General features: G+C 50.0%; 1 protein-coding gene and 1 pseudogene across 2 annotated transcripts; one reads left to right on the forward strand and one right to left on the reverse strand.

Annotated features, from left to right (window-relative positions):
• The first annotated feature begins 840 nt into the window (after nucleotides 1–840).
• LOC106628806 (uncharacterized) lies at nucleotides 841–27,723 on the forward strand (annotated as a pseudogene). Its single transcript, XR_015774789.1, has 3 exons — nucleotides 841–915; nucleotides 25,059–25,137; nucleotides 26,242–27,723. The product of XR_015774789.1 is annotated as an uncharacterized LOC106628806 (transcript).
• On the reverse strand, nucleotides 6,991–9,371 carry LOC148182340 (uncharacterized). The gene has a single exon (XM_088068937.1). The coding sequence runs from the start codon at nucleotides 8,182–8,184 to the stop codon at nucleotides 6,991–6,993; it is 1,194 nt and encodes a 397-aa protein (XP_087925063.1). The 5' UTR covers nucleotides 8,185–9,371.

Here is a 27,723-nt window from a genome sequence, read left to right on the forward strand (position 1 = left end):
AGGCTGTGACACCTGTGGACAGAGGGGCCCCTGCTGGAGCCGCCTGTCCTGGAAGGACTGACCCCGTGGCAGTGACCCACGCTGCAGCACTGTGAGGGGGCTGCTCCCCATGGGAGGGACTCAGGTTGGAGAAGTTCCTGGAGAAGTCTCCAGTGGGAGGGACCCCAGGGTGCAGCAGGGGAACAACTCCTGTCCCTGAGCAGCGGGAAAAGCCCCGGGGGATGAAGTGACCATGGCTCCATTCCCTGTGTTCCTGCACTGCCGGGGCAGGAGGCAGAGCTGGAAGGAGGGAGGGGTGGGGTAAAACTGGTTTTAAAGGTCTTCATATACTTCTCATGACCCTGCTCTATGTTTTTGATGTTTTCTGCCAAAAATCTTTCTCCTCCCCTATTCTTTCACAGGGATTTGGGACAGTTTTCTGTTTCTGGGGAGAATTCAAAGCGATGCACTGATGCTCCTAATTAAGGGGTAGGACAAGTGAGCCTGAAGGACTTCCCGCTGAGCCGGAGACGCTCAAGACCAGGGACCGGGTAAGGCGGGCCGGGAGGTGCGGAGAACTTTGTTTGTTGGGAGATCAATGGCGGCGCGGGCCGGGCCCGTTCCAGGGCTGTTCCTCATCCCCGCCTTTCCCCTCACGCAGCCCGGGGCGGGCCCTGAGAGCGCGGGGCGGGGCTGTGCCGTGTGCAGAGCCCGCCGCTGGCTGCGATTGGCTGCTTCTGCCGTCACTCGTGGCTCTGGCGCGCGCTGATTGGGCAGAGCGGGGACAAGCCCGGCCCCGCTGGCGCCCCCAGGGCGGCCGTGGGGCAGGAGAGCCGCCATTGCCGGAGCGTCTGTGCGGGCCCGGCAGCGGCGGCAGCAGCGGCCGGAGCCCGGTGAGGCGGCGGCGGAGCTCGGAGGCGGCCCCGGCCATCGCAGGTGGGAGCCGCGCTCGGTTCTGCGGGGGCTCAGGGCTCGCTGCGGGCCCGGGAGGGGGCGGCAGGGGGCTGTGGCGGGTGGCTTGTGCCGTGGCCGGCCCGTGTCGGCCCTGGGCTGAGGGCGCTGCGGGAGCGGCTGCCCGCGGTCTCCTTGCCGCTGGGGCCTCGGCAGGAGGCGGTGGCGGAGCAGCGCTGGCTCGTCCCGCTTCGTGTCGGGAGGCCGGAGGTGGCTGCGCTGGGCCCGGGGCTGGGCGGGAAAATTCCCGGCGCCAGAGGTTTGTGTGGCCAAAGGAGGCAGAGGAGTGGTGTGCGAGTGACTTTATTGCTGCCCAAAGGGAGAGGCCATGGGGCATTTGCCATGCGCTCTCTCCAGTTGTTGGAGGACGCGGCCTCGTTTTTGTCCTGATTTTCCCGGCCGCATGTCCCTGTCCCTTTGCCCAACACTGGCGGAGGTGCTTGGAAGGTTCAGCCTTCCCGATCCGCCTGCTGCATGTCTTTTTTTATGTAACACCCGATATTCCTGGCTCTGTGAAGTGTTTGTTCTTCTGGAAGTTCAGGAATGTATCGGGACTTTGTCTGAGCAGCAGTCCTTGTCAATTAGTAACATTTTCTGAAACTGATGGTTTCTCTCACTGCTTTCTTATATACAAGTCCCGGCTCTATCTCCAAGTAGATTCACAGCATCTGTGTTTAAGGACATATTATTCTGTTCAATCTCTCTTCTAATTTTCCCAGTCTTTGCAAACTTTAATTACCATTGACTCAGCCTCTTTTCCTAGGTCTTCTTTAGTTTTAGGATTGCTGTCAGTGCCCTCATTCTCTGTCCTTTTGTAGCCGTTTGTGGCTCAGGAGGCCTGGCTGCCACCTGCATCCCCTTGCTCAGCTGCTGAATGAGCTGCACTCAGCAAGGTGTGGTGCATGGTAAAAAGATGAGAGTTGCTGTAGCACATGAGAAGAGAAACAGCATTTGTTTAACTCATGGTATGCCAGGGAACTGTGAAAACCTCGCCAAAAAGGTGGAAAAATCACCTTTTTGGTGTAATTTAAAAAGTTTTAGAAAAAGGAGATTAGGAGACAGAAACAATGCAAAATGAACAAATGTGCCCCAGTGTTTCTGCATTTAAGCAACAGCACACCTTACTAACAAAGGATTGTCCCTTTAAAACCCTAGTCTCTTGCATATTCTTAGATTTTTATGCATGATTCAAACATTTCTGTTAAGTTTTAGATGTTCTTTTGTTCAGTTCCAACTTCCCCCTCCCCAACAGATAAGCTTCTTGGCTCTATTGAGTCTTACACTCTCTGTTAACTGAGATGCAATAAATTTTTCCCTTGGAGCTCTTGTCACTGCTTTCTTCATCTGGATAATTTAGGAATGTGGGGAGGGGGTTCTGATTATATTTTCATTTTCTGGGTTATATGAACAAATACAGTCTTTATTTTAATTGTATACTACAGCTTAAAAAATATATCTGTATTACACCACTATTTTTAAGTTTCATGAGTAGGAGAAATAAAATTATATTAATACAGCAAAGTTTTCCAAAATTATACATAAAATATTCATTTTAATATTTGCAAAAATCCAATAATGTAATATGTGTCTATAAAAGAAACATGGAAATGTGTCCCATTCCCATGCTTTCCATGTTTGGACTGATACATGAGCTGCTTTCTTATTTTTTTTTTGGTTATCTATTTTACCACTTTTCTGTTCTCTTATCTTTGCCAACAGCAGTTTGAGTCATTTAAGTTTCCACAGACTGCCTCCTTTTTCTGCTAAAAGATAATCTGATCCCATCCCATGGTGAAATGTTGCATTCCTCATCTGAGTAGATTGGTCGGGAAGGTCAGGAGCTGGAGGTGTCTGGTTGGGTGTTATTTTGAGGACATCCTGTAATCTAATTATGCCAGTGAAATGATAAATGGGTTCTCTGGCTCCTGATATGAATTCATCAGGGTTCCCAGGGGCTGGTTCATGGTGTTGCAGGATTTGTTCTGGTGGCTGTTCATCATTTCCCCATTTTTTGGCTCTCAGAAGCCAGGGCTGCATCAGTTTTTGGCTTTTCTCTAATTAAATCATCACATACTTGGATTCCCAACTGATTTCACTGAACTTGTGGTAGGAAATAAATGCCACTGGTCTAAAACACTCTATATCATAGACAATACCAGCACATGTTGGAGTGGGTAGAGGGATGATTCTCCCACTGAAACAGAGAAATTAAGAATTAGGAATCAAGTACAAGTAAATGATTCGACTAAAAGAAGAGGGCCCCCAAAACCATATGAAATACTTACTGCTCCCACAAGAGCAGGAAGAGAGCGAGACTACAATGTAAGATAAGGAGCTAGAATGTGGAAACAGGATGCAGAGACAAAGGCACTACAGGATAAGGGAATTTTCTGGACCCCTAAGCCAGGAGAAATGGTGTCAAAGTCCAAAAGATGGTCAAAGGACTAAAAGGAGCATGTGCAAGGAGACAAGGTGAAAAGTTCAGCTGAGAGGAAGATCACTGACTTCATCCCAAAGACCCCAAGACGACCCCCAGTAGCAGTGCGCAGCCTCAAAGAGGTGTGGAGCTAATTTTAATATGAAGTGGGGACAGGTGGTGTTAGGAAATTAATATGTATTAGGTGTACTGTGTAACCCTGGTTTGTATAGAATAAAAAGAGAGGGGCAAGTCTCTGGAGTGTGCATGTTTTTGGAGGAGCTACTGCTCATGTACCTCAGCACTGAATAAATACATACCTAGTCTTATAACTTACTCTGTGGGTTATAGAGTTTTCTTTCCATATATCAAAGTGAGGGCTGGAATGAGGTTGGATGTGCTGGAAAGAGACTGAGAGGGATCTTGGTGAGTCCTGGTGAGGCTGGAAAAGGACTGGGAGAGGGTTTGGGGGTCTTGGGGCAGTGGGGGGCAACTGACAGGGGGCTGTGGAATCCTGAGTGGGATTCAAGAGGCTTTGGTGGGTCATGGGGAGGCTGGGAAGGGACTGGGAGGAGGTTTCAGGCAGTCCTGGATGGGCTGGAGGTAATTGGGAGGGGGCTTGGAGGGGCTTGGGGTGTCTGTGAGAGATTTTTGGGGATCCTGACCCCTGCAGACCCCCCAGAGATGTTATCAGATGCCACCTGCAGCAAGATGCTGATGGGGATTGGGGGCTTCGGCTTCTACCTGTGCAAGAAAGGAGAAGGGGTCCAGGGCTTGTGTCCTCCCTTCCCCGGAGTGTGTGTGCTCTCCTGGGGCTCCCCAGCCTGGTGTCACCCCATTTTCTCTGCCCACAGAGCTCCTCAGCTGGCTGCCGCAGCCCCTCCCTGTGGCCTCAGGCCTGGCCGGGACCCCCCGCTCCAACCCTGTGCTGATTTTGGGGGTGTCATGTGTCCCCCCAGCCCCGCTGTCACTCTGTCCCTGCCTGGCCCTCCCAGTGTTCCCAATAAAGCTTCCCAGTTCACCCCTGTCCCGTTTATTGGGGGGGGATCCTGTGGGGGGGTTTGAGATTGGGGGGACCAAACGGGGCATGGGATGGATCGGGAAATTGGACCCCCATGTCTGCCCCCTGTGTCACCTCACTCTGGGGATGGCCTCACGAGGCACCTGAACCCCAACGCAGCACCCAGCAAACCCCAAAAGGCGCCAGGACCCTCAAGCCGCCAGGGGAATTTGGGTAGGGGGCGCGTGGCGGGCACCCACGCTGGGTCAAGAGCCCAGCACTGCCTCGGCCAGACCTGCCCTGGCTTCAAACTAGCTCCTCCCACGGGATGCATAGGAATTGGGAGAAGGCGGGGGTAAGGGTGGGTGCTAGACCCAGAGGGAGCAGGAGAAGGGATGGAGGAGGAGGAGGGGGGCAGAGGAAGGAGCAGGAGATGGGCTGGAAAGAAGAGTAGAAGGAGGTGGGATTCGAAAATTGGATGAGCGGGAGGAGCCGGAGGAGGAGGAGTGGGAGGAAGAGGAGGAGCAGGAACAGGAATAGCAGCAGGAATCCTGCCCCTGTGTTCATCTCGGTGCCCACGGGGAGCCAGGAAGACGAGAAGACCACGAGTCAGGTGTCTTCCCAACACGGATCACCAGGGCTTAGCCCCATGGGGGTCACTATGGATCATTCAATGCCAATCCTCCCATGGGGGATGGAGCTGGAGCAGTGCATGAAGCTTTTCCCACACTCAGGGCACTTGCAGGGCTTCCCTTACTGGTGTCTCCATTGATGTTTGGCCAAGTGAGACTTCTGTGAGCAGCTCTTCCCACACTTGGGACACTCGTAGGGCCTCCCCCCTGTGTGGATGCACCAGTGCCTGACAAGGTGGGCATTTCACTTGAAGCCCTTCCTGCAGTCGAAGGGCCCCTCCTCTGTGTGAATCTGCTGATGTACAAGGAGAGAAGCTGATCTGAAATTTCTTCCCACATTTGGGACACTCAGCTCCACCTGAAGCTCTTCCCACATTGCCCACACTCGTAGGGCTTTTCCCCAGTGTGGATCCTCTGGTGCTGGATCAGGTTGGAGATGTAACTGAAGCTCTTCCCACATTCCAAGCACTTGAGCTTCTACCAGGCCTGAGACTTGTCCCCCAGCTCTGAACTCCAACTGGATCTCTGGCTGCCGTCCTGGCGTAGTGATGTCTTTCATCCTTGCAGCTCCCTGGACTGGGTTTGGAGCCCTTCCTTGTGTGGGATCTCCAGGGCATTTCCTCCTCCTCCATCTGGCCACAGCTTGAGAATGGCAAATCCTGTTTTAAGGGAAAAACAAGTGGTGAGTGCCTTGGGCTGGGACCTCCTACCCAGGTCCAGCTCTGGAAGTCTCCATATCCATAAAAACCACACACCACAACAGTTCAGGTGCTGCCTGGCAACTGATGAGTCATCAGAGGGCTGTGCTCTGATTGGCTGATGGGAGGCAGCTCCACATACGCTGAGATGGACTGGGTGAGCCCTGGGAGCCACTGAGAGGGACAAGAGGCCCCGAGGGATGGGCACAAGGAGGGCTGAGGGCTCTGGGTTGATTCCCAGGGAGGTTTTGAGAGAACATGACTGAGTCCTTCTCTGTGCCCCGGGAGCAGTGGGCACGGGCAGGAAAGTCCAGGAGTGAAGCGCCCGACGCTGCAAAGTGGCCGAGCCCTTTGCCTCTGCCCTCTCCCAAACGATTTCAGGGCTGTGCCAGAGCCAGCAGTCACCCCTTAGTAACCTCAGTCACCCATGCGTGTCACCCGCTTCTGTTCCCAGCATGTTTCTGGGTGACAAATGGGACAAAAACTCCCAGAGACACCCAAATCTCCAGCAGTGCCCGGTTCTGATGTGAGTCCATCCCACAGGTAGCAGCCCCCTCACACTGCTGCAGCCTTGGGGGTCACTCTGCCACAGGGTCAGTCCTGCCAGGACAGGCAGTTCCTATGACCATGGGGTCACAGCCTCATCTCAGGCATCCCCCTGCTCCAGCAGGGGCTCCTCCAGGGGCTGGCGGGGGAGGGGAATCTCTGCATCCGGCACCTCCATCTTTGGTGCCACCAGGGATTGGCTCTGGTGGACACAGGAAACTTCTAGAATCTTCTCCCCGAACCCACCCCACTACCAAAACAAGGTCGTGTGTAAACCCAGTACACCCCAAAAAATGGGGTTCCAGATGTCCAGGGGCTCAGGTCTGCCCAAAAATGAGGCCCCAGGTGAGGGCATTCTCTGCTTGCCTGAGCGCAGCCTGAGGGCTGGGGCAGCATCAAAGTGGGGACACCCTCCTCCAGTGGGGATGTCCCGCAAATGGGGGAGCCCCACAAGCCCCTTGGAACCCTGGGGCTAGGTTGCTCCTGCATGGATGCCAAGAGCCACCAAAACCTCTCTGTCCCTGCCCTCTGCAACTGCACAGGGACAGGAAATACAAGAAAGGCCCAGAAGTTGAAAGAAGGACTGGTAGACATCCAGCCCTGAGTGCTGGCACAGGCAAAACAGACTCAGCTTGGGCACAGGGAGCGAATTTATTACCAAACAAATCACAGCAGCACAAGGAGAAGGGAAAGAAATCTCTTCAACACTTTCCCCCCACTCAACATGGATCACCCACCAGGGCTCTGCCCAATGGGGGTCACTGGGGATCATCCAACACTGATCCTCCCATGGGGGATGGAGTTGGAGCAGCGAACGAAGCTCTTCCTGCACTTGGGGCACTCATAGGGCCTCTCCCCATTGTGGAGGCACCAGTTCAGGAGGACAGTGGAGTTGTGCTTGAAGCCCTTCCCGCAGTCAGGGCAGCAGAAGGGCCTCTCCTCTGTGTGAATCCGCTGATGCAGGAGGAGACGGGAGGACCTCCGAAACCTCTTCCCACACTGGGGACACTCGTAGGGCCTCTCGCCTGTGTGGAGCATCTGGTGTTCCCTCAGACTGGAGTTCCGCCTGAAGCTCTTCCCACATTCCAAGCAGGTGTAGGGCATTTCCCCAGTGTGGATCTTGCTGTGACTGATGAGGTTGGAGCTCCGGCTGTAGCCCTTCCCACATTCCCCACACTCGTAGGGCTTTTCCCCAGTGTGGATCACCTGGTGTTCCCTGAGATGGGAGCTGTACCTGAAGCCCTTTCCACATTCCAAGCACTTGTGGGGCTTCTCCTCAGCCTGAGACTTCTCCCCCAGCTCTGAGCTCCGGCTGGATCTCTGGTCACCATCCTGGCACAGGGTGGGTCTTTCCTCCCTGCAGCTTCCTGTGCTGGGTTTGCAGCCCCTCCTTGTGTGGGATGCCCAGGGCTTTTCCTCCTCCTCCATCTGGCCACAACTTGGTAATGACAAATCCTGGTTTGGGGGAAAAAACAAGGTGTGAGCGCCTTGGGCTGGGGGTTCTTCCTGCAGAGGTCCATCTCTGGAAGTCTCCAGGGGTTTTGTGTCCAAAAAAATTTGTGAAGCACCAGGTTCCAAAATAATCTTGGAGGAGATCCACCTCTCTCGTCTCTCTACTCTGGGGTTTGCTGATTTTCCTTCTCTGGGCTGATGGGGGTCCTGTGGCTCCTGGGATTCCCCCTCTCTGGGGTCTTGCCTACAGATGATCCAAGGGGTTTTGAGGGTCCCAGTGGTCCCTTCTCTTCTGACTCTCTGCTCTGGGGTTTCTGGGGTTCCAGGGATCCCAGGGGTCCCCACAATCCAGGATCTTCTCCTCCCTCCTTCAGGCTGCTGGGTCCCACCCAGCTCTGGGATCATCCCTCTCCACTTTTCCCACCCCAGGGGTTTTGCGTTACCCCTCCACCACTCACCTGGGGGGTACCCAAGACTGATGTCCTCCAACTGCCAGTACCTCGTGAACATCACATGGACCCCCAAAGGGGGATCTGCAACTCAGCTTTTGGATCCTGCAAGATCCCCAGGAAACCAAGCCCTCCCAGTGACCACAAAGATATTTGGGTCTCCATTCTGGAATCTGCAAACTCCAAACACTCCTCTCAGAAGAATCACTACAGGACTCTCTGATATATTTGGGCAAGCTTCACCTCCCTGGTAACTTCTGAGAGGGAACCTCATGCTTCTTCTGCTCTGATTCCTGTTCCTCCTTCTCCTCTCTCCCTCTTCCTCTTCTCCTCTATGCCTACCCTGGATGCCCCTTTCCCACACTCGTCTGCCCTATAGCCACAGCACCAGCTGCTGAGTGGAGGGGAACCACTCCAGGTGATTTGGGGACCACCCCCCGAGTGCGGATCCATACCTTCACAGAGCCCCGGGGAATCCCTCCAGGGATCAAGTGATGGGGAAACAAAGGGACAACCCCTCCCAGGAACCCCTTTCCTGCTATCCCCCCTCCCCTTATCCTCCTTTCCCACCCCTTTGTCACCATCCTCCCAAACACCATCTTCCCTCCGGCTCAGTTTGGGGGTGACCCAGCCCCCTCTCTCACTCAGTTTGGGTGAGTTTTTATGGATTCTCCCTGTCTTTCCCATCGTGTTGAAAGGAATGAGATGAAAGTGACTTTACAAACAGATGGTGTAAACCTGCTTGGAGATAGGATCAAGGACTTGTAGACAGAAGTGACAGAAGAAACCATCAGTTTCAGAAAATGTTATTAATTGACAGGAACTGCTACTCAGCCAAGCTCCTGCTAAATTTCTGAATTTTGAGAAGAAAAACAAAGACTTAACAGAGCCATGAATATTGTATTTATATGCAAAAGGTGAGCATGTTGAGGTCGTTTGCACATTCTCCAAGAGGTAATTAAGGACATGAACACATGAGGGAAGTTGAGAAGGGATTTAGACAACCGGGAACTGCAGGATGATGTTGGTGTGCTGGAAAGGTATTGGCTGAAGGGGAGTGTGCAGGATTATGGTTAAGGCAAGAAGAAGCAGGAAGAAACTATGGGGTAAGAAAAATGATGATGGCAAAGAGGAGGAAAAGAAAAATACTGAGGACTAGGATATTTTACAGAACTGTCTTATCCTCAAAATTTGCCAGCTGATCCAGATCCTTTACATCACCTGTTTCCAGGACAGGAAAAGAAGGAGGTCAGGATTTCAGGGGGTTTCTCTGAGCTGGGAGCGGCAGGAGCGGGCGCAGAGCTGCGGCACCGGGAGCACGGGCTGGGGGCCTGTGGGGAGCTGTGGGGCCGGGCCGGGGCTGTGGGGCAGCCGGGGCTCAGCGCCGGGCACTGCCTGAGCCCAGCACCCCCCGGGCAGGGCCGGCAGTGGCCCCCGGCCCCCAGGAGGCTGCGGGACGCCCCGGCCGCTGCCCGGCCCCGTGGAGCTGCCGGCCCTGCCCGCCGGGGGGGCCGCCTTTGGACACTGCGGCAGGACAGGGACCGGCTCTGGGATACGGGCTGGGGAGGGGAGCCTCAGCACAGCGAGCACGAGGAAGGAACAGCTCAGAAATGGGGATTAGACCTGCAAGGATCCACATGATCTTTTAAGCATTTCCTGTTGGGTCCCTGGAGAAAGGAAGGATTTTGCAGAAAGCTCAGCAGCTGCCACAGGATGAGCACCCCCAGGCACTGAGGGGGGCTGCAGCAGGGCCAGAAGAAGCCCCTGCAGCACTTGCTCACAAAGGCTCAGCAGCTGAATGCAGCAAGGGATGAGCCAAAGGCCAAGCTGAAGGCAAAGGCCATGGCACAGTTCCTACAGCCCCTGAGGGATCAAGCCCAGGGCCCAAGGGGGCCCCAGCACCCAGGGGACACCCTCGGCCACAAGCACCTGGCACAGGCATTGCCCTCCTGGCCAGGGGACAGCCCACCCAAACAGCCCCTGGTAAGGAATCAGCCTTCCAGCTGCAGGGCACAAGGACACTGCAAGCACAGACAGGAGCACCCTCAGCACGAGCAAGTCCAGCCCTTGATGGACACGGATTCTTAGCGGTGTCACAGCTCCCATTCCACCAGGGACCCACCACACTGGAGCCCTTGGGAACATTCAGGGTGGCTCTGGATACCGAGGAGGCCATTCCTGAGGGGCCTCTTGATCCATTCTAAATCTTAGACCTAAGGGGAGGAAAATGCCAAAAATGTCTTTGATTATTGAGTGAATAAGTGGGAAAGATGAATGAGCTGTTGTGTTTTCTTCAACCATTATTAGCAGATGTGGGAGATAGATTTGAAACGCATGGATTTCTGCTTCCTCCTAATTGTGATTGTAATATGCTGGGAAGGGATTAGATGGCTAATGTGGAAATATAAATTTATATTCTAAAATGTAAAACAGAAGCTAATGCTTTTTTAACTCCCTGACAAATGTCTGGCAGAGCCTAGGCTGAAGTGAACCCAGAAGTGTGGGCAGCCCCAGCGAAATAAGGAAAATTAGATATGGAGCCTCTTCAAATTACCCTGAAGCAACCAGGACAAGAGGTGTCTAAAAGCAATCCCCTGTTCCAAGGGAGGGAAGGAAGGGCTCACAGACTGTTAATGAGTCCCTACTAAAGGCAGGGCTTTTGGAGCCAGAGATGTCTCCCTATCCTGCCAGTCAAGAAACTGGATGAATGGATACCAGAAGGAAAATAGAATTTTAAGATTTTAAAAAGCAAATTAACTGAGGCTCCTGCCCTGGCCCTTCCAGACTGGGAAAAAGAATTTGAATTGTTTGTGAATGTTAAACAGGGCCATGCTAAATGAATTCTTATGCTAAAATGTTTAACCCAGTGGCCAGAGTGGCCTCATTGTCTCAGAACTGTGCAGCCACACCTTTAATGGGAACTGAGGCCCAAAAACTGATGGCAGGAGGATCTCCTGTTGTTCAAGTCTAGCATCAGGTTAAAGCTTTGTACATCAAAAGAGCCTCCAAATGGATGAGCAGAGCTCGGTTATTACAGTATGAAACTTGTTCAGTGGCACAGGAGGATTTAGAATTGAGGCCAGAGGAAGGGTTTAACCCAGCCTCCTGTTTGAACAGCCTGGAGAGGGGGCTGGGAAGAAACCCATGACTTCATTCAAGTGACAGAGCTCCAGACCCAGGCTGGGAGAGATTTGAGACACACCAACCTTTGGACTCTGCTCTTCTCAACACCCTGTTACATACAAGTAAAACCTTACAAAAGAAAGGTCTTGTAAAATCATGGTTTAGGACTTGTTACTTTGGCTAAGTATAGCTAGCAGCTAGCCTGCTAAGTTCCCATGCATAAGCATCTTGAGAATGAAAAGTTCATTAACACAACAAACTATTCTTGGGGAGAAAAACAAGTGCACCTGTAGTAACAAGGGATCTGTCCCATGAGAATCAGTAGAAGTATGTAAACGTTGTTAGAGAGACAAGTTTTGATTGACGTGTACACTCACCATTACCAACCAGAGAACTGAGCTCCTAACCAACTGGCATTAAGCACGGTGCCTTCTGATAACCATATAAATATAAGCTGCGTGGAATAAAGATTGGGCTATGATGGAAGAAGAAACAGGTGTCATTGTCCATCTCTACTACGACACACCCAACCAGGACATTGGGTCCTGCCGAACGAGTGGAAAGAAGCAGCTCTGGTGGCCAAGTGACATGGCCCATTCCAAGTGTCCCTGAGCACAGAAACAGCCCCAGCACAGCTGAACACGGGGGGACCTCTCAGCCTCGGCTCAAGTGCTCTGAAGCCCTGGAGATTTGGACTTCCCCGCTGCAGGAGGACCATGGGAGGCCACCCCTGAGCCTGCACTGAAGGCAATGCAGCAGCAGCCAGGGCTCCCCAGCGGGGGAAGCCCCTGGGCCTGCCCACAGATCCTCTGCTGAAATCCTCGGCCTGGGCACCCTCCTTTGCCATCTCCAGCCACTGCGGGACAATCCTTGCTCTCACTCTTGCAGCTTCAGGCCTTTCTGTGCCTGCCCTCGCCACAGCTGCTGGGGAAGGCACCGGGACAATTCCACTCTGGCTCTCAATTACACTCACACTCTGCCCTGCCTGGGATTAGATTACTGGAAAAAATACCAACTTTAAAATTCTTTTTTATTTTATTCCTCTACTCAGGCTTGGTTTGCCTTTGCCTAGGATAAAAGAATTTCAAAGTTTTTTTCTAAGGGATGTTACAGCTCTCAGCAGAGATAAGCTTAACACCTCAACAGACTTGGGAATAGCCCTAGAGATTCCCACCAAGATAACGACCATCAACAAAACATCAACACCCAGCAGCAAACATCAACCAACATCTACCCCAGACACTGCCCCAGGCACAGCTGGAGACACCTGGTCTGGAAAAGGCTGAGCAGGAAATCCAGGAGTGCCCACCTAATTCACATCACAGGCACAGAAATCCGGGTGCAACAGGAAACCAAATCCTAACAACTCCACACCTTCAAACCAATGAACATTAAACCAATGGATCTCCATGGGTTTTGGACTGTAAAAAGTTAAGGATAAATCATGAAAAATGTGTCATAGAATGATTTTCTCTGCACACCCAGGCTATGTGTGCATGAAATGATTTCTGTTGCATATCCTGACCAGAATAAAGTAATGGCTTGATTCTCTAACCCTGAAGTTATTGTTGGGAGAGTTTTTGTTCTTCCTACAGATTCAGTGATAAGATTAAAAAATATTTTTTCTTAATAATCCTATTTTTATATTGTCAGTTAGATTAAGGAGAGAGGTGTGAGAATTTTTTTTAGTCCGAGGAGGAGAAGTAGCAAAAATCTTTAATACTTTGGGGGGTTTTCATGTATGTTTGTGTGTGACTGTTAATGATGGCAAAATTTTTGTATGGGTTTATCAATATTCCCCTTTAGGCATTTTGCAAAAGCAGAAGAGCTTTAAAGGTGACCCTTTAACTCTTAAACATTTAATGGATTTTTTTTAAAAAAAAGCAGCAGCGAGGGGAAGACAGGGGAACATGTGAGTCACCCCATGCCTGCCTTGGAAGAGAATCTTAGTTCAAGGCAGCCAGCAGAGGACTTATTGAAATGCAAATTAACACTGCTAGGCCAAAGCCTGAACAATGGACCAGGGGCTTCCTGCGGGGGGGGGGAGGGGGGGGGGCGTGGGGGGGTATGGATTTGGGCAGATTCCCTCTGCCCCTCAGCCCAAGCTCTGCCTGCTTGCACAGATGGAATTTGCACAGATAAAGGCACAGCCCATTGTGAGGATATCTGACTCTGCAACAGAAAGTGGTTAAGCTGCAAAGAAAAACAGCAAATGGAGAATGTTGTGAAAACTTCACTAAAACAAGTGGGGGGAATCACCCCTGTCCCCACTCCAACATGTGCTGTCACTGTCTATGTTATATAGGGTGTATCAGACCACTGGGGTTTCTTTTCTACCACTAGTTCAGATAAATCAGTTGGGAATCCAAGTATGTGATGATTTAATGAGAGAAAATCTGACAATTGATGCAGCCCTGGCTGGAGGGAGCACCCAAAAATGGGGAAAAGATGAACGGCCACCAGAACAAATCCTGCAACACCATGGACCAGACCCTGGGAACCCTGATGAATTCACATCAGGTACCAGAGAAACCATTTCTCATTTCAATGGCATAATTAGATTACAGGATGTCATTGAAATAATAACCAACCAGACAGCTCCAGCTCCTGACCTTCCTCCCAGCCAATCCACTCAGATGAGGAACACAACATTTCACCATGGGATGGGATCAGATTATCTATTAGCAGGAAGCAGAGTTTGTGGAAAAGTAAATTACTCAAGATGCTGTCTGCAAATAGATGACAACATAAAAGTGATGAAATAGATCACAAAGGAAATAAGAAATCAGCTCATGTACCAGTCCAAACATGGAAATTATGTGAATGGGACATGTTTTTGTGGTTCCCTGGCAGATTGTGGGTTGAACAAATGCCAGACAGAACTGTCCCCCTCCAAAATTACACCCTAAAAATGTCATAATTCAGGGATTTTCTGGAATTCCTCCTAGAAAAAATGTGCTAGGAGCTGCCAAATTGAATGAAAGGGGGATTGAGCAGGAGGGGCCTGGAACCTCCAAACCCAAGTACAGAGGGAGGGAGGGTTGGGGATTGGTGGGACGACTCGGAAGGGGCAGAAAAATGGGGGGAAAAAAGGGACCTGGGACCTTTAAAGAGTGGGGGAATGGTCTGTGAAACCAAAATTGAGTTGGGAGGGGTCTGTGGACTGGGGGAACAATGAGAAAGGGGGGAAGAGGAGAGGGAAAAGTGGAGTTGGGATAGAAGAAACGAGGTTCCCCGTCCCGCAGCACTCGATCCCTGGGGCGATTCCCTGCAGCCTGGCAGGGGGCAGATCCGCATGGGGCGTCCCCAAGCCCCCTGCCCATCCCAGCGTGTCCATCTCGCTGGTGCCCTCGAGCTCCCAGCCCGGCCCCGGCCACCTGCTCTGCTCCCTGATGGATTTCTCCCCTGCCCACATCCAGCTGAGCTGCTCCCAGGGCCAGCAGCAGCTCTCGGGCCACGTGCTGGCCACTGCCGTGCTTCCCAGCGGGGACTGGAGCCAGCAGCTCCTGGTGCTGCTGGAAACCGCCCCCGGCAATGCGGGCTCAGCTCCAGCTGCCAGGTGGAGCACGTCAGCCTGGAGCACCCCCTGAGCCGGCACTGGGGCACGGCCCGGCCCCCACAGCGCCGGCAGGGGCTGGCAGGACACGGAGGGGATTTGGGGCTCCTGGGATTAACTGGCAGCCCCTCATTGAGAAACCACTTCCCCCTGTCCTACCTCTCCTTATCCCCCTCTCCCAGCCCTTTCCCACCGCCTCCCGGCCCCGCTCCACTCACCCCAGAGCTCCTCGCCAGCAGCCGAGAGATGGAGGAGGAGGGGAAGGAGGAGGAGCGGGAGGAAGAGGAGGGGGAGAGGAGGAGCAGGAACTGCAAGAGGAGCAGCAGAGGAGGCCCCAGGTGTGTCCGTCGCTCTCTGGATCTGCAGCCCCTTCGCGCCGGGAACATCGGGCCCCGCATCCCGCAGGTGACCGGGAAGGGGACCGTCACCCCGAATATCTTGGGCGGTCCTGGCAGGGCTTTTTTGAAGGGGGGAGGGATATTTGGAGCTCACCCGAAGTATCTTTGAGGGGTCCCTGTTTCTTTTTTTTGGGACGGGGCGGGCGGAGCGATGTTTGGATCTTGCAGGACTCCAAAGTGGACCCGAAATCCCTCTGGGTGGGGAAACACTCTGGGAGGTGTTTTTTTTGGGATGTCCCGGTGGTGGCTGCCGGCAGAGTCCCGGCAGTGGGTGGGGGATGGAGGTCCCCAAAGCCACGTGGCGATCGCCCGGTACCAGCAGGGGGGAGAGGAGCAGCCTTGAGACTGGGGAAATCGAAAAGGGTGGAGCCCCAGGAGTCCCGGAGCCTGAAATGGAGGCCTGGAGAAGGGAGAACCCGAGAGCCGGGAATGAGGGGAGCCTGGAGAACGGATGAGCCTGGAGAGGGGGAACCCCTGGGACACCAAAGTGGGGTCCCCAGAGAGAGGAGACCACTAGGACCCCCAGCAACCCAGAGCAGAGAGTCAGGGAAGGAGGGACCCCTGGGACCTCAGAACTCTCGGCGTCCTGTGTCATAGTGAGGTTTAGATGTCTTGTCCAGTTCGGCCAGGTCAAGTGTGGTGCAATAAATCGGGATGGGTGTGTGAGAAATGAACTTGTAAAAATTCGTAGAAATCTAAATAAATGTATATAACAATAATGATATAAAATATAAAGTACAGTATGACACACAAGCCCTTCCCAGATCTAGCCACGAATTCCCACTCAAAGGATAACGATCCTAGCCGGCGCCCATCAACAAAAAAGAATAGACAGGACACGGCCCATCAAGCTGACAGGAAAAAAACTCCTCAAACTGACAAGGACAGGCTCGGTGACCATCAACGGGGAAGAATAGACAGGACACGAAACATCAAGCCAAAAACGGAGAGGCTCCGACGAGATATTCATCACCGGACCTGAACACCCCGCCTTGCAGGCTACCGTTGGGGGAAGCCATCAGGTAAACAAAAGGAAAAATCCAGCCGAAATATCCATCGGCTCCAACCCGGATCCAGCCATCCCATCCGGATGGCCTGAACCACAATGAAATCAAGAGCCACTCAGAATTTCTTTACATATGAGGAGACTCGGTCCGGACGTCCATTCGACTCTATTCTCCAACGCCAGGAAATCAATTCATACGACAATCAAGGACTGTTGATGAATGGTGCCTGCCTGGAATTTGGCCTCAAGGCTAAAAATCCCTATAAAAACCCCGGACAGTTTACCCTCCTTCGTGGATTTGGGAACACCTATACCTTTGGGTATAGACCCCTGTCCACCCAGCGCTGCGCTGTTTGTTTTATTGTGGTTTTCCTCATTGTTTATTTTTTATAGAAATTGTTTTATAATAAATTGTTTTTATTTAACCCAAATCTGCCTTTGCATTTATAACAGATTGGTGCCGTGACTCGGATCGGAGAAACTGCGGGGAATCTCGCTGCCCAGGACGGGTACCCCCGCTGATTTTGGCGGCCTGGTGAGTTGAGAACCCCCGTAGTTCATTCCGATATCCGAACCAAATTTAGGCGGAGGTAAAAACCACAATAAAAAGGATAAATCCGGATCGGAGAGCTCGGAAGGCACGGAGCCTTCGGAAGCCGCGGCTTACTTTGCTCGTAAAACGTCTAGTGCGCACAAGGACACCCACGCAGGAAGATAGCTGTAAGTACTGCTGGTTGAGCGGGCCATCGGGCGAGTGTGTGAGACGTGATCTGATCACGAAGCGAGTGCGGACTTCAAGGTCGCGTTTCCATCCTCCCGCGAGGGAATTGGCCGGCCGCGAAGGAAGCGATACAGAGTGAAAGTTTTTTTTTTTTCCCTCGACACACACTCGTAAAACCTGAGACCAAAGGGTGTCTCGGGAACTGATCGCAAGGTACTTAGAGGGGAAGGGACGTCTTGTCGAGCTCGAGGCTGGTAAACCCTCTTAGTAACGGACCCAGGGAGAGGTCCAGGGAAGAATCAAAAGTTCCGATTACAAGAGACCTCAGCTCAGCTCGCTGAAAGGTGAGTATCGGCAAATTTTGATTCCTAAGTACACAACGCAGAAACTGATATCGACTCACGGAGAAGTCGAAGAAAGGTAAGAATATATTTGCGAAGTATGGGGCAGAAAAAGAGTAAGCTTCAAGGAAGAAGCACAGGAAAAGATTCCTCCGATCAGGGGGAGGAATCACCAGACATCCCACTGGAAAGTCCCTTGGGGTGGATGCTAAAACACTGGGAAGATTGTCCCCAGAGGAAGGGGAAATCAAAGGAGAAATTAATACATTATTGTATGGAGGTTTGGGGAAGACAGGAGTTGAGAAGTCATCTCACTTGGCCAGTGTTAGGCACATTTGAAAAATAGACGTGTAACAAGTTGTTCTCCTATGTGGAGAACAAAGTCCCCTCAGATCCTGAGGAGAGGGAATACGCCAAGCTCTGGGTAAATGTCAGAGTAGGGCTATTTCCAATAAAGCAAAAGGAAAAACGTGAGTCGAAAGCTGAGTCCTGGGAACCCCTCGATCACTTACCACCCCCGTATCGAGGACCGGCGGGACCTTCCTCTGCAGATCAAGTAATGCCCACAGCACCCTTGGGCCCCCAAGACCAACCCACTGAGATATGTGTGTCTCAAGCGGGAGAGTCGGGGCCAGCAGCAATGCCGGCAGCCCTTCCCCTTTCCCCGCCTGTAAACACCGTAACCACAGCAACCTCCTCGGAGGTTTTTTCTGCGCAAGGCTGGGGAACACCCTATCCGTCCCTGCCGGTCCGGCCACCACAACCGGGACCCTCCCATACAACGGAGGGGACTCCTCCCTTCAACCAGGTGGCGGCAGAATTCCCACAATTAATAACAGGGAGGCAACACACAATCACCAATTCCCCTCCCGCAAGTAGAACCCGTTTAAGAGCAAGAATGATAGATAATGAATGGGGAGAGAGTGAAGAGGGGCACCGGTTGTTCCCTCTTAGGGAAGTACCGACGGCCCCGGGAGTGATCGGTTTTGTGAATGTCCCCCTTAACTCTGGAGATGTAAGAGCATTTAAAAAAGAGATGGGGCGGTTGTTAGATGACCCTCTCGGAGTGGCTGAGAGGTTAGATGAATTTTTAGGGAGTAGCATTTATACCTTTGACGATCTTATGGCAATCCTGAGATCACTGTTTAATCCGGAGGAAAGGGAAATGATTAAACAAGCCGGGATCAGAGACTGGGACAGACGCAATCCACAGGGGATGCCAGGTAACCAGAAATGGCCTAGCGCAAGCCCGAGCTGGAATGCACAGACAGAGGAAGGCAGACGGAACATGATAGATTTAAGGAGCATGATTGTACAAGGTATAAGAGAAGCGGTCCCTAGGGGCCAGAATATTAGCAAAGTTTTTAGAGAGTGTCAAGGAAAAAAAAGGAACCACCCACTGAATAGATCGAGAGATTACGGCGAAGTTTACAGATTTACTCTGAGACTGACCCGAACTCTCCTGTGGGGGAGGTTCTGTTAAAAAACACAATTCGTTGCTAAATCTTGGGAGGACATTAGGAGAAAATTAGAAAAGATCGAGGAGTGGCAAGATAAAAACCTCCAGGAGCTCCTAAGGGAAGCTCAAAAAAAAAAAAAAAAAAAAAAAAAAAAAAAAAAAAAAGTATACATGAGGAGAGAAGATGAGAAGCAGAAATTGCAGGCTAAGGTTTTAGTAACTGCAGTAAAAGAGATCCAGAAACAAGAACAGATGCAGGGTAAGTTTAAAACACTACCCGGAAAAAGTCGAGGTTCTCACTGGGCAGCCCCGGCCCCACGGAGAGAGCCCCCGGAATGCTACTACTGTAAAAAGGTAGGACACGTTCAGCGGAATTGTAAACAAAGAATAAAAGATGAGAAAATTTTTCAAGAGGATTAGGAGTGTCAGGGGCTCTTTAATTTAGAGACCAGAACATCCAAGAAGCCCTTGATAAAATTAAAAGTGGGCCCCTAACAACAAGAAGTAAGTTTTCTTGTAGATACTGAGGCAGAGAAAAGTACCCTGCAGAAATTGCCATACGGATGTGTGGCTAGCAGAGAAAAAGTTTTTGTAATCGGTGCAAAGGGAGACCCCTTTGAAGTACCTATAATAAAAGATGTGGAAATAGAATCTGAAAATAAAATTTGCTTAGGGAATTTGCTATTAGTAGAAGAAGCAGATTACAATTTACTGGGAAGGGACATGATTGTTGCTTTAAGAATTAATATCTTGATTAAAAATTCTGAATTAGTGGTGAAAATATTTAAGTTGACTCCTAAAAATGAAGAGAAAATAAACCCTGAAGTATAGCATTCAAAGAGAGAAGGGAGTTGAAACAAATAATTGATGACCTCCTAAACGGGGGTACTTTAGAGCCTTGCATGTCTCAACACAACACCCCCATCCTGGCTGTAAAAAAGACGGATGATAGCGTCCGATTAGTCCAGGACCTACGAGCGGTAAACGCTAGGACCCGGACTAGATTCCCGGTGGTGGCCAACCCCTATACTTTACTAAATAGACTCACACCAGAAGATGTGTGGTATAGTGTGATTAATTTGAAAGATGCTTTTTAGACTTGCCCTCTGGATGAAAGGAGTAGAGATTATTTTGCATTTCAGTGGGAGGACCCAGATACAAACCGTAAGCAACAGCTAAGGTGGACGGTCCTCCCCCAGGAGTTTGTAGAGTCTCCGAACCTTTTCGGATAAGCTTTAGAACAAATGTTAACCCAATTTGCTCTTGAAGACAGGACAAAGCTTTCACAGTATGTAGATGACTTGCTAATAGCTGGACCGACTGAAGAGAGTGTGAAGAAAAGCACGATTGCCTTGTTAAACTTTCTAAGAAAGAAAAGTTTGAAAGTATCAAAATCCAAGCTGCAATTCACAGAGCCTGAAATAAAAAAATAAAATACCTCAGACATTGGATATCTCAAAGAAAAATTAGACCCGGAGAGGGTAGCAGACATCCTTGCATTGCCTGCACCAAAAACAAAAAGGCAAATTAGACAAATTCTAAGGCTCTTGGGATATTGCAGGCAGTGGATTGAGGGTTTCAGTGAAAAAGTGAAGTTTTTGTATGAAAGATTAAACACTGACAGGCTGAAGTAGACTGAACAGGATGAGTCTAATTTCCAGAAATTAAAAACTGTTCTTATGACTGCCCCGGTACTAACTCTACCAGATACGAATAAAGAATTCCAGTTGTTTGTGAATGTGAGTAAACAAACAACACAGGGAGTCCTGACTCAGGAATGGGCAGACAAAAGAAAGCCTATAGGCTTCAAAGATCTTAGATCCAATCAGTCGGGGTTGGCCTACGTGTTTACCAGCAATTGTAACAGTGGCTCTGTTAATAAGAGAAGCAAGGAAAATAACTTTTCCTCCCCTAGTAGTTTACACTCCCCACGATGTGAAAAATATATTGCAGCAAAAGCAGAGAAGTGGCTGACTGATTCCAGGCTTCTAAAATATGAAGCCATCTTAATCAGCTCACCCGGTTTAGAATTGAAAAACCACTGCACAAAAATCCTGCTCAGTTTCTATTCAGAAAAATTAGTACATGATTGTTCTAAAATTGTAGAGCTGCAGACCAGATAAGTTACATCAACGCAAACTGTGATTGTTTTCCATTTATACATTTTAAATGTGCTTGTTGTAAACAAATTTGAGTAACCCACTGTTGGGGAGAGTACAAACCTAAGAGATTGTGTACCAATTGTCTGACTAAAGAACAGGAGCTGACTAGCCGTTTCTTAATACTTGTCACCCGGGCGGGGTTTTTAGAACTTAACTCTCCTGAGTGGTACCTGCTTTTTCAAAAGGGGATTAGAGGTAAACTAGACTCCAAAGCAAAAACTTTAAAAATTGAGTGCCAAAAGACAGTCAAGGTACCGAGCAGGACAGACACAATTAAGTCGTCTCGATGGGCTGCTTTCAAGAGAAGGTACGCCATTAGGACTACAAGGGCCCCTGAAGAATATCCTTGCTGCCGAGAAGATGGTAATCCCCGCCGTATATTTCTATACGGGCGAAGGGCAAGGCAGAGGGATACACCGGTGGGGAATCCTGACTGTCCTGAGTCTAGCCGTGTGCTTAGCCGAGAGAATGATTCCCGAAGTACCTCCGGGGGAGCGTCTCCTGGGAAAGTGTGAGCAGTGTCAGACTGCCACAGATACCAGACGAATAGTTAACTACTGTCCTCCGGAACATTGTTTGTCTAACAGCACTCAGTATAATCTTTGTGAATTAAAGGGGAAGGTCTAGTGTTACCACTCAGGGGCAAGGCTTAAGAACGGGCAGTCTAAAACTCCTATGAAAAGAAAGACTGAAACTTCCCATTTCAGGTATAGGAGAGAAGTGGGAATGATTCCCCCAATTCCAATCTGCAGTCAATGTAACAAAACGGTCTAGATAGGGGGGAAAAGACAATCCACCTTTTTGGCATATTATGCGGTTAACCCTTTATGTTACAATAAAGCGAATTTGAAAATGTGTACCATGGGAGGGAAGGTATATTGGGAAAGTAGAAATTTAAAACATGAAAAAAAAAGGCTTTTTTTTAATAATGAACCGATAATCCTTGATTTGTTAAAAAGTAGTGATGACCGGGTATGTTTGCAATTCAACCAAGTATTCTGCTTCTCCAGGGATGAGGAAGGGGTGGACCCTGAAAACAAAATAAAACAACTAACCCTAGAGTTAAAGAGGCAAGAAGCGGAAGCTCGGAAAAAGAGGCTAGAACAGGAGAGGCTTAACTCTCTTAGTGAACATTATGAGCAATTAGAGAAACAATACAGCAATTGGGGGTTGCCAAACCCCAACCAGAATCTTTTCATAGATCTAATGCAAGAAATAGCCACAGAATTAAGTCTATCTAACTGTTGGATCTGTGGCGGTTTAAAATCAGCTGAAAGATAGCCTTGGAAGGGAGAGGAACTAACCCCAGAGCAACTTCTAAAAATGAGAAGGCTCTAAAATATCAAAAACAAAACAAAGACCAGAGGGATGGGTTATAGACCAAAGAATAATCGGTACTGTCTGCATTAGCAGAGAGGGAAAAGAATTCACTGATTTAGTAGGCTATACCCCGTGTGTAAGCACTCTCACGGTGAATTCGGAAAGCAAAACAAAAACCTGGCAACCTGAACCACCCGCAGGCTATTGGAGTCGCTCCCGGGGGAATAACTGTGAATGGATGGAAATAATTGAACTTTGCTGGTACAAAAACTCTAGGGCCAATCCCTTCCATGAGCTAATAGGATTGAAGGAATATTGGGATGATCCGGCAAAGTTGAACAAGGGTTGGGAAGCTCCTGATAGTATATATTGGATATGTGGAAAAAGGCATACAGCGAGCTACCCAGAAAATGGAAAGGATCCTGCACACTTGGAATAATTCGGCCCTTTTTCTTTACTCTACCTAAAACAGAGAGTAAATCATTGAGCCCCTCTCTTTGAGACATTAAACAGACAAAAGAGGGAATTAAAACAGAAACTACCAATAGCGGGAGGCAACCAGAAGTAGAACGAGGAAGAATGACCTGCCAAAAGGATCATTCAATATTACGGGCCCGCTACTTAGGCAAACGATGGCAGCTGGGGGTACAGAACCCCCATTTATCTCCTCAACAGACTTATCAGATTACAAGCGGTGGTAGAGATAGTTTCTAACCACACTTCAGAAGCCCTAGAACTCCTAGCCAAACAACATTCACAAATGAGAGCTTTTGTGTACCAAAACAGACTAGCTCTCGATTATTTGCTAGCCGAGGAGGGAGGAGTGTGTGACAGATACAACGAATCCGAGTGTTGTATGGAAATAGACGATTACGGAGAAACAATAAAAGGATTGGCTGCTGAAATTAAAAAAGTAGCTCATGTGCCAGTCCAAAAATGGAATTCAATCCTACAAGCCTCCTGGTGGGACCAGATATTCGGGCAAGGGGCTTGGTGGAAGAAGCTAGTATTTTTCATCACTTGTTCAGTTGCCGGAATCATTTTCCTTCCCTGCTTAATTCCTTGCTTCATCAGACTAATTCACTCTGTTGTGCAAGGAATGCAGATTGCCACACTTCCAATCGATCCTGAGAAAGCACAAGGGAGACCTACTCCTCTCTCTAAACTAATGAAATTAGAGGAGGAAAAAGAAAACGAAAATGTGATTAAAGCCTTAAAGAATTTTGAAAATAAATATAACCTGGCACAAGCATATAGTGAGAATTCGTTAACGGACTGGGAAGAAAATGAATGTGAGTAAAAAATTATAGTCCTCCCCTGCAAAATTGGATGAAATAACACGAATTTTTAATGTAATGAATTATTAGGCGGGGGACTGTGAGAAATGAACTTGTAAAAATTCGTAGAAATCTAAATAAATGTATATAACAATAATGATATAAAATATAAAGTACAGTATGACACACAAGCCCTTCCCAGATCTAGCCACGAATTCCCACTCAAAGGATAACGATCCTAGCCGGCGCCCATCAACAAAAAAGAATAGACAGGACACGGCCCATCAAGCTGACAGGAAAAAAACTCCTCAAACTGACAAGGACAGGCTCGGTGACCATCAACGGGGAAGAATAGACAGGACACGAAACATCAAGCCAAAAACGGAGAGGCTCCGACGAGATATTCATCACCGGACCTGAACACCCCGCCTTGCAGGCTACCGTTGGGGGAAGCCATCAGGTAAACAAAAGGAAAAATCCAGCCGAAATATCCATCGGCTCCAACCCGGATCCAGCCATCCCATCCGGATGGCCTGAACCACAATGAAATCAAGAGCCACTCAGAATTTCTTTACATATGAGGAGACTCGGTCCGGACGTCCATTCGACTCTATTCTCCAACGCCAGGAAATCAATTCATACGACAATCAAGGACTGTTGATGAATGGTGCCTGCCTGGAATTTGGCCTCAAGGCTAAAAATCCCTATAAAAACCCCGGACAGTTTACCCTCCTTCGTGGATTTGGGAACACCTATACCTTTGGGTATAGACCCCTGTCCACCCAGCGCTGCGCTGTTTGTTTTATTGTGGTTTTCCTCATTGTTTATTTTTTATAGAAATTGTTTTATAATAAATTGTTTTTATTTAACCCAAATCTGCCTTTGCATTTATAACAGGTGTGCTGGAGTGCCCAAAGATAGATTTTAATGTTCACTGGGACTACATGGTCCGAGGTGCTGCATCCAAAAACCAGCGGATGCGGTTAACCTAGCAATACATAGGGGTACTTTTAGGGCAAGGGTCCACTTGCGAACGTGGGCCAGGGACATGACCTATTATGGAATGATCCCAGTAGTATCCTAATTTCCATCGTTTCAGTATCCCACCTCCCATGGTCTTGGGCTTATTTCCCCTCTGTCAGGAACCTGGTCCAAGGTGTGATCTATCCCAGCTGATTCGGTTCCCACAATCCCTTACTGCAGCTCCAGAGAGGGGGACCCATGGGACCCTCAGCAGCCCAGAAATGGGGGACTCCCAGAATCCCAAAGTGGGGAGATCAAAGCAGGGGACCTCTGGGATTCCCTGGAAACCTGGAGCAGGCAGAGACCCTGCAGAGGAGGGTCCTCCAATATATGCAGGAGCCACAGCATCCAGGACAAGGGGGACCCCCAGAACCCCACAGTGGAGACACCAGAGAGGGGGAACCTCAGGGAGGGATTTTTTTTCCTCTGAGTCTTGATGTCTTGGAGGTTTTCATGGACACAAGATACCTGGTGACTTCTAGAGATGGACTTGGGAAGGAGGAATCCCCAACCCTAGGTGCTCACCCATTGTTTTTGCACCCAAAACAGGACTTCTCATTCCCAAGCCTCGGATAAATGGAGGAGGAGGAGGAGGCAGTGAGGAAGATGCTCTGGGACCCCCAGGCAGGTGAGGAGAAAGTCTTTTCTGGGCTATCTCCCAGCCCAGCATCACCCTCGGCTGCAGGACAATGCTGGTGCTGATGCTATCATGACAGGGACGGATTGCACGGATCTCCTTCCCCTTCCCTCTGGCATGGAGGCAAATCCCATGACTCTTATTCAATTTCCTTGTTCCTTTCCTTTTCCCTCTTCTTCCTTCCTTCCTCTACTTGTCTCTTCTTGTTTCTTATTCTTCTTGTTCCTTCCTTTTCCTTCTCCCTTCTTGTTCCTTCATCTTCCTTCTTGCCTTTTTCTTCTTGTCCTTTCCTCTCCTTCTTCATTCTCTACCCTCCTTCCTATCCTTGTTCTTTCCTTCTTCCTTCCATGTTCCTTCCCCCTGTCTCAGTTTTAGGAGACAGGTGTCTGCTAGGGAGGGCAGGAGCCTCCCCTGGAATGAAAATGTAGACCCCCTCCCTCTGAATTATTATAATTCTGAAATTTAGGGGCTCTCAGGCAGAGATCTGGGGATAGGAATAACAGTTCTTTACTAATATTTATAACAAGGCAAACAAACAATAACTACAGCATTAGCAAGAAAACAGAACCAGGGAGCCCATGACAGCCTTCTCGGCTGAGACGGGAAGGGATGGAGGAAAGGCTTTGTTTCACAAACCCCCTCGGGCAGTCAGTCCTGGTGCTCCTGCAGGGCTCTGAGGAACAGTCGGCTGGAACAGCAGGGATGAGCAGAGATCCTGGGCCAGTGGCTGAGGTGAATCAGCAGCTCAGTGGTGGCTGGCACTGCAGGACAGGGGGTGAGAGGCCACCAACCAAGAGGGGAGAAGGAGAAGCAGCAGCAGCTCCGTCTGGGTGATGGCGAAATTCCCTTCTCCCCACCGCAACAGCTCTGCGCCCAAAGTGTTCTTCTCCTCCGAAGCTGAAGAAAAGCCCACCCTCCTTTTTCCTGGCCCCCTTCCCCCCCGGGCCTGGCCGAACTCTTTGTGTTTTCTCAAGCACTCACCAAGTACCCGCAGTCAGGTTTTCCCCACAACTAATGGGTAAGAATTCCACAGTGAGCCAGAACTAAAAAGAGGACACCTAACCCCCAATACCCCCCTTGTCCTTCATCCCCCAGGCACTGAGCTGCAGATGGAGGCCAGGGAGGACAAATCCCTGCAGCAGAACCTTGTGGAAGAGGCCATTTTGAGCGGCTCCAAGGGGCAGGGATCCAATGGGGAGGAAGTCCCAAAGGGATCCCCCACAGGGAAGGGCTCCAAACCCATCCCAGAGTGCTCTGAGGAGAAAAGATCTCCCCTGTGCTTCATCCAGAGATCCAACCTGGTGGTCCACGAGCAGCTTCACGCCAGGGAGAAGCCCTACAGGTGCTTGGAATGTGGGAAGAGCTTCAGCTGCAGCTCCCACCTCATCCCCCACATATGCCACCATACCTGCAAATGTCTGAATGTGGGAAGAGCTTCAGCCTGAGCTGCAACGTGATCCAGCATCAGAAGATTCACACCCAGGAATGGCTCTACAGGTGCTTCAGGTGTGGCAAGAGCTTCTGCCATACATCCAGCCTCATCGACCACCAGAAGACCCACAGTGAGGAACAGCCCTACGAGTGTCCTGAGTGTGGGAAGGGGTTTTGGACCAGGTCAGATCTCCTCATGCATCAGAAAACACACACGGAGGAGAGGCCCTTCCTCTGCCCTGACTACAGGAAGGGTTTCAAACGTAACTCCACTCTCACCGTCCACCAGCGCATCTACACCAGGGAGAGGCCCTATGACTGTCCTGAGTATAAGAAGAGCTTCCATCAGAGCTCTGCCTTAACTTCACACAAATGGACTCACCTGTAAGGGAAGCCCTGCGAGTGCCCCAAGTGCAGGAAGAGTTTTGTGTGCTTTTCCAACTCCATCCCCCATGGATGGAACCTATCATGGATAATCTCCAATGACTCCTGTTGGGCAGAGACCTGATGACCCCCATTCTGGGTGATCCCCATTGAGAAGACACCTGGCTGGTGATCTCCATGTCCTCCTGGTTCCCCATAGGCACCTGGATGAAGGCAGGGGCAGGAACTTCCACCAGGACTCAGAATGACATCAGGAATTCATTCGGAAGAGTGGATTTGTTTACTTTAGATCCCAAAAAGTCTCATCTCTTCCATCCAAGCCTTTCTTCTTGTGGCATCAAGCAATGTTGGATGGTCTTGGAGGTTTTTTCCAACCTCAATAATTACAAGATTCTGATTCTCATTGGCCATGAGTGTCTTCCACAGCCAAATGCTGATGGATTGGGGCAAAGACCAAGATCTGGGTCTTGGAAAACCTGGAAACCCCTCTAACAGAGGCTCTTCCATGCACTGAACCCAACCCCATGGATGTTCTCATGATGCTGACAAGTAACTCCTTTTATTTTGAGCTTGATTTTATTTGATCCATTTTCATCCCTCAAACATCTAAAATTGTCATAAAAATAAAGACATTGAACAAAGGCATCTAAACCAAATGATTTTACTGTCACTGGGGGAAAAAATTATGGCTTGGGAGGATTTGGGGTGTTTGTAGTAATTGGAGGGGAATTTTCCCCAAAACTGGGGCCACACAGGCCAGGA

Source organism: Pseudopodoces humilis, chromosome 33 (genome assembly GCF_049639895.1).
Source record: "Pseudopodoces humilis isolate 2021_Gansu_Grassland_sample_001 chromosome 33, ASM4963989v1, whole genome shotgun sequence".
Classification (NCBI taxonomy): Eukaryota; Metazoa; Chordata; class Aves; order Passeriformes; family Paridae; genus Pseudopodoces; species Pseudopodoces humilis.